Source organism: Psammomys obesus, unplaced genomic scaffold (genome assembly GCF_907164565.1).
Source record: "Psammomys obesus unplaced genomic scaffold, mPsaObe1.curated_primary_1811, whole genome shotgun sequence".
Taxonomy (NCBI): domain Eukaryota; kingdom Metazoa; phylum Chordata; class Mammalia; order Rodentia; family Muridae; genus Psammomys; species Psammomys obesus.
Window position 1 is genome coordinate 1 of NW_026591809.1, and position 6,945 is coordinate 6,945.

Below are 6,945 nucleotides of genomic sequence, written 5' to 3' on the forward strand. Positions count from 1 at the left end.
AGCAGGAGACCGGCGCCACCTTGTAGTGGCGGGAGCGGCTCCCGACATCTCCCCCTTTTTTATTAATTAAAGGCCATTTCAACCAGAAAAATTAACACACCATGAGGTCACCGATCAGCCTGCTGAGCCAACAGCATCAGCGATCAAGGAGTTTACACAGTGTAGGAGACCCTCTGCACCCTTAGCCCCGTGCAATGGGAACCCGAGCCCTGGGGAGTGCAGAGGTCTGTCCAGAACAGCATCCCGGTGCAATGGGAACCTGTGCCCTTCAGGGGTGCCATAAGTTCTAGACAGAGTCTCAACGGTTGAGCAAGTTAAGCCAAACTTGGGGGGATGCCCCCTGTTCCACAGCCAGCATAGCCTGCACCATGGCCACATTTTTAAGATGTTGTTGTCTCTTGAATCTGCAGAGCAACCAAAAACAGAGGAGCAGTCCTGCAAACAGGGTTACTCCAAACATTCCCACTCCAACCCACTCCTTAAAATAGGAGAGGGCGGAGGACACCCAATTAAACAATCCTTGAGTAATGGAAACGTCTAGGCGAGTGGAATTAATTTGAACAATTGCTAGGCGTAATTTTCTTATTGTCTCATCAAATTCGGCGGACCAATTAGATTGCAGCAAACGAGACAATTCTATGGATAAATTTGCAGCCCTAGTAAACCTGTTATATGGAACAGAAGTTACACAAATTCCTGGTAATGTAGTTTCGCATCCCAACTGAGCCAGCTGCCACAAAATCTCTAGCTGTTCTTGAACCAAATCAATACGTTGATTAACTATCATTAATCCTCCTTTTAACTGATTGTTCATGGAAGCCTGTATATCTATCGCTTCACTAACTGATGCTGACAAATTATTGAGGGTATGAGCCGTGGCAACCTGGCCATTTAATGCTAAGGCTGATATAGTCAGGGAGGCTCCAACCGCCGCAGTGGCTATAATAGCCACTATTGCTGCGGTGATACCAAAATCACGCTTTTGACGAAATAGGGCCAAAGAACTACTAGTCCTCACTGGAATAGGCAGAAAACGGGGCATGCGGGCTACAGTAGCCAAGTCATGCTCACTAGCATTCCAACACAGAGCATAAAAACATCCAGTATAATTACAAACTGTCCAAACAAATGGAGGCCAAACACAAACTGGGGTGGGCTCCACCGACTTTAGTCCTCCTAATTCCGTCGCGGATATGGATCCAGGTCTGACATTTGCAAGCAGAGTGGTAGTAGCTGTCGCTCCACCCAAAATGGTGACCATGGGTGAGAGATCTGTGCAACTGCCACCAACACCACACAGCAGCCAAATATTAAAGGGATTGGTGGGGTAATTCCAGGGACTCATTTCGGTGTAATTTCCATACCCTTCCAAGGGTGAAAAGGTAAAGAGTCCATTTTCGAGCAGATGCGCTCTGCGACTCTGACAGCCCGTCCATGGGAAAATAATTGAAGAGTCCGCATGCCGGCCAGTGCAGAAGGGGGCGTACTGAGGTTGGTGCTTTCGTTCATTGCTCCCATAAGATGAACCGTGCTGTGGCCACCATCCAAAAAGGACCGTAGCATTAGCTGAAGATGTACGATTCCTGATGGTCTCTTTTCCTAACTTGGCATAAGAAAAATTTCCTAGCTTTATACATGAGTCAGCATGAGTCTGGTTGGTTGTAAAACAAAGACTGCCGTTATTTGGCTGGGTGTTGTTGTCTGGTATAGGGGCTATGTCCTGAGACATTGGCAAATATGGTAGCCCAATGGAGTCATTGGTGGTAAAGAAACGGGGGAAGACTTGTGCATCATACATGACTGGCATTGGTCGTGGGAATGTTGATAGGATCCCCCAGCGGATCTCCTGGGTCTCCACCTTCAGGTCCATCTGCACTCCGCTCAAGATCAGGATCAGGGTTAAGATCAGGCTCATCTTGCTTGACCACTCTGGTCAGCCGCGCTGGAACCCAAATCGGATTTTCTTGGTCCTGTGGGAAAACACAAACAGCTCCCCTGGATCTTATTAAAATAGGATCCGGTCCTTTCCATTGATTATCAAGCACATCTTTCCATTTTACCAGCTCATTTGAGGAGGCATGGTCAGCATGTCTGTCTGCAGCAGACCGCCCACACGAATCCAATTTCAAAAAATTTAAAGTAAATAAAGCAAGGGATATGGTTGCTTTCTGTCCCATTGTAATGGGGCAGAGTCCCCCCTTCTGTTTTTGCACATAAGTCTTTAAAACACCATTTGCCCGTTCTACCATGCCTTGCCCTTGTGGATTATAAGGCAATCCTGTTACATGATGAACTTCCATTTTTTGGCAGAACTGTTGAAAAACCTTAGATACATAAGCAGGGCCATTATCAGTTTTTAGCTGACGTGGCTTGCCCCAGGCTGCCCAGGCCTCCAGACAGTGGGTAATGACATGAGCCGTTTTTTCTCCTGACAGGGGAGTGGCATGAATCACTCCTGAGCATGTATCAACAGATACATGTACATATTTAAGTCTGCCAAAGGCAGGAACATGAGTAACATCCATCTGCCAAATATGTAATGGCTTAAGACCTCTGGGGTTGACTCCAATGTTGGGTGATGGCCGAAACTCCGCGCAACTGGCGCATTTTAAAACTATCTCCCGAGCTTCTGCGCGAGAGACGCCAAATCTCAGCCTGAGCGTATCAGCTGGAACATGATACAATTCATGAAAGGAGGTGGCATTTTTTACAGGATTTAATGCAAGACAAATTGCTCTGGTGGCCTTGTCTGCTAAATCATTAGCTCTTGTCATAGGTCCAGGCAACAAAGTATGAGCTCTCATATGCTGTATGAAGAAAGGATTTGCTCTATTCCTAATAATATGTTGTATCTCATCAAATAATATTGCCACAGTACTTTTAGAAGAAATCAATCCCCCTGTCTCTAGAATTTTTACTGCTCCCACCACATAGTGTGAGTCAGAAACAATATTTAAGGGCTGAGAGAAGTTCCTTAGAACTTCAGCCACTACTGCACATTCAACCAATTGTGGGGAGGAAAATGAAAACTGCTTTTGAAATGATTGTCCACCCACAACATAACTCCCTATGCCAGTTTTTGAGCCATCAGTAAACACATCAATAGCCCCTACAATAGGTTGGCTTTGTGTAACTCTTGGAAAAATAAATGCATTAGTTAAAGAGAAGTGCAACAATGGATGTTTAGGATAATGATTATCTATATTCTAATGCATCTAGGATAAATAGTTGAGCCAAGGAAATTACCGATCTCTCCCTCTTGTACCTTTTCAGGTGCTATGTACAAACCCTTTTGTTTTAGGTTAGCGGACAACATCTCAAATGCCTGTTGCAGTAATGCTTGCTCAGCATGGCATAGCAAGATGTCATCCATATAATGACATACCTTAATAGCAGGGAACCGATTTCTAACTGGCTGAATAGCGTTGGCCACATAGAGTTGGCACATGGTTGGACTATTGGCCATTCCCTGAGGTAAGACCTTCCACTGATACCTCTTATCAGGTTGTTCATGATTTACACTAGGCAAGGTAAATGCAAACCTAACTCTATCCTGATCGTGTAAGGGAATAGAGAAGAAACAATCTTTAATATCTACCATTACCAAATTCCAGTTCGCAGGAAGGGTAGACAACAATGGTAGGCCTCTCTGAATTGGCCCCATAACCTGCATTTGTTTATTTATAGCTCTTAAATCATGCAACAATCTCCACTTTCCAGATTTTTTCTTAATGACAAAGATGGGAGTATTCCAAGGTGACTGTGAGCACTCAATATGGCCATGGCTGAGCTGCTCTTGAACTAGCTGCTCAGCTGCTGCAAGCTTTTCAGAGGTTAAAGGCCACTGAGGAACCCAAACTGGGTCCTCTGTAGTCCAGGGAATGGGAATCGCCTCCTCAGTGGCCCCTAGGAAGAACCCAGGCCTGTTCTATCTTTCTTTTCCGAGGTTGGGATAGGGCTAGTGCGTCCTTGCAGGCATTTACCCAGTCCTTTACCTGGAACACATCCCATGTTCTTCATTATTTGTTGACTTTGAGGAGAGTATTCATTAGTTAAGGTAAAATCCAATTGTTGTAACACATCCCTTCCCCATAAATTAATGGGAAGAGGTAGCACATAAGGAGCGAACATGCCCCTTTTTCCTTCCTCATTTTGCCAATGCAAAGTCTTCGCACTCTTTTGAGGAGCATTTTCATATCCCAACCCTTGTAGGGATTGAGATGATAGAATAAGAGGCCATCGCGACGGCCACCAAGTTTTAGAAATTATGCTGGTATCTGCTCCAGTGTCCAATAGACCTTGAAAAGTTTTCCCTTCTATTATCAAACTCATCATAGGGCGTTCTTGCATACCCAATGACAAGAACATATGCTGTCCTCCCGAGGAACCAAAGCCTTTTTCTCCTCGAGTAGTTTTATCACTTGGGAAGTTCTGATGTAAACTGGGTAAGATCAAAAGTTGGGCCACTCTGTCCCCAGGCGAGATGGCACTAATCCCTCTAGGGGAGGAACATAACATTTGAATTTGTCCTGTGAAATCTTGATCAATGACTCCTGGATGAACTTGCAATCCTTTTAAGGTGGCAGATGAGCGGCCAATTATCAGTCCCACTGAACCCTCTGGCAAGGGGCCTGCTAAATCTGAAGGTATAGGCTGACATCCCATTATAGGTGTCAATACTGCTCTGGTGGTGGCACGCAAGTCCAATCCTGCTGATCCGGAGGTTGCTCTCCGGATGGAGTCATCTTCACAAACCCTTTTGATTGGTAGGGTGTCTGCTGGATGGCCCCATACATTTGTCTTGGGCCCTGGGGTCGGGGGCCCCTGTTCCCGTTTTTTGGCTGCTCAGTAGAGCGCTCCGGAAGGGGCCTCCCCTGATTGTCCTTAACAGACCTGCATTCATTTGCCCAATGCTTTCCTTTTTTACACCTTGGGCACAACCCTGGCTGTTTGACAGGCTGAGCATTAGGGGTCGCAGTTGGCGCCCGACACTGCCTTTTCATATGACCCATCTTTCCACAATTAAAACACTTTGCATTTGCAGCCTTCTGAGCTGATAATACCGCAGCTGCGATGCCCTGATTAGACAGTGGACCTCCTATCTCTCTGCACGCTTTCATCCAAGCGTTTATTCCTTTTCCTTTCCAGGGAGTAATGGCATTCCTACACTCCTTGGTACATTGCTCAAAAATTAATTGCTCCACAAACGGTATTGCGCCCTCAGGGTCCTCAAATATTCTTCCTGCTGCTTCCATCATTCTAGCCACAAAGTCTGAAAAAGGCTCTGTAGCTCCTTGTATAATCTTTGTCAAATTTCCGGTAACCTGTCCCTTATTTGGTAAACTCCTCCAGGCACGAACAGCTGCCTTGTTGATCTGTTGGTACACCTCAGCAGGATACATTGACTGATTAACAACCCATTGACCTTGACCTGTAAGCATATCATAATTCCATTGAGGGTGCTGATTAGTTGCATTCTGCCTAGCCTGAGCCATGCATAATTCCTGATAAATTGCTCTCCAATCAAGATATTGACCCATAGAGAGACATGCCTTCACGGTATTATTCCAGTCAGCGGGAGTCATAGCATCAGCAGCTAGCCTCTCTACCAATGCCAAGGTAAAAGAGGCACTGATACCATACGTCTGTACTGCCTCCACCAATGTCTTCAGTTGTTTCAAATCTAGAGGAGCATATTGCCTCTGATTTTGAGCATCTTCCCATACAGGAAATGCTGCTTGTATCTTTCTAACTTCCTTTTCAGGAATGCGTGACGGCCTTCCTCCTGATCCTGTGTGTTTTTCCACTTCCTCATAGGGAGGAGCTGTTGTACTGCACTTAAAAGCTACAGAGCCACGCCCAGGTGAATAAGGCGGGACGGGGCCATATCTCTCTTCCTCATATTTTGCAGCTTCCTCATCTAACTCTGCCTGCTCAGCAGGGTCAAGACCCGACTCCTCAGAGTCAGATGACTCCTGCTCATCCTCCCCTTCAGAAGAAGATGATAGAGTGCAATTTTTGAACTCAGTGAGGAGCGGATATAATTTAGGTTTTTCATCCTCATCTTTTTTTTCTTGCGGGGTTGGTAAGAGTTGCAATCTTTTTGCCTTATCTTCAAGCTCCTCTTCCTTCTTTGCAAGTTGTGCTGCCCTTTTTTCTAACTTAGCTAGCTTGGTTTAACACATCCTTGTTCTCATGACTTTTCTTTTCTTTTTTCTTAGAAGGCTTCTTCCTTTTATTAGCCTCTTTACCCTTTTCAGCTTCTGATACACTATCCTGATGGTCTGACAAGACCCGCTGGCCTTCCTTGATCTTTTCCTTGCACCTCTCATCCTTAATGCACGATTTGAACAATTTATACAGTGGCCATACCCCTGGTCTTAGGGTCCCCTGTTCCTTTTCTCGTGTCAGATCCCCACTTAGCTTGCTCCATGATCCTTCCGTAAGGGACCCGGAGAGAACGAACCAGGGAGCCACTCGATCTACTTCTTTGAGAAAGTTCTGCAACACCCGATCTGGGACCTTAAGCTCCTTCTGTTTCAACAGCGCCCGCGCTGCTTCTAGAAGCGGCTTATTCCATTGCTCCTTTATCTACAGGGGAGGGTGTGGCAACTCAGTTATCTACTTGAGGATTACAGCCAAATTATGCAGTGTCGCAAAAAGGACGAATACAAACCGTATCCCGTTTCCCACAATTAAGACACAGACAACAGAAAAGAACGAAAACGAGACTAACAACGAGAAACGGAATCACCCAGACCACAGAAATCATACCTTGCTGAAAAGTCTCCGGAGTTTCTCAGGTCACTGGCTTGGATCCTCTTTCCGACGAGCAGTCGGGGTCCTCAAAGCTGTCCCTCTACCCGGGTTCGGCGGCTTCCCGGGTTTCGGCACCACTTGTCGCGCGCAGCCTTCGCCGATAAGGATGACGCGGCAACCGAGGAG

At 46.0% G+C, this 6,945-nt stretch overlaps 1 protein-coding gene across 1 annotated transcript; it reads right to left on the reverse strand.

The window, feature by feature from the left end:
• Nucleotides 1-15: 15 nt before the first annotated feature.
• Nucleotides 16-6,939, reverse strand: LOC129680324 (uncharacterized). The gene is made up of 2 exons (XM_055611923.1): nt 6,775-6,939; nt 16-1,970 (listed from the first exon to the last, which is right to left on the reverse strand). Exon 2 carries the CDS (start codon nt 1,913-1,915, stop codon nt 299-301), a length of 1,617 nt encoding a protein of 538 aa, XP_055467898.1. The 5' UTR covers nt 1,916-1,970; nt 6,775-6,939; the 3' UTR covers nt 16-298.
• Nucleotides 6,940-6,945: the final 6 nt, after the last annotated feature.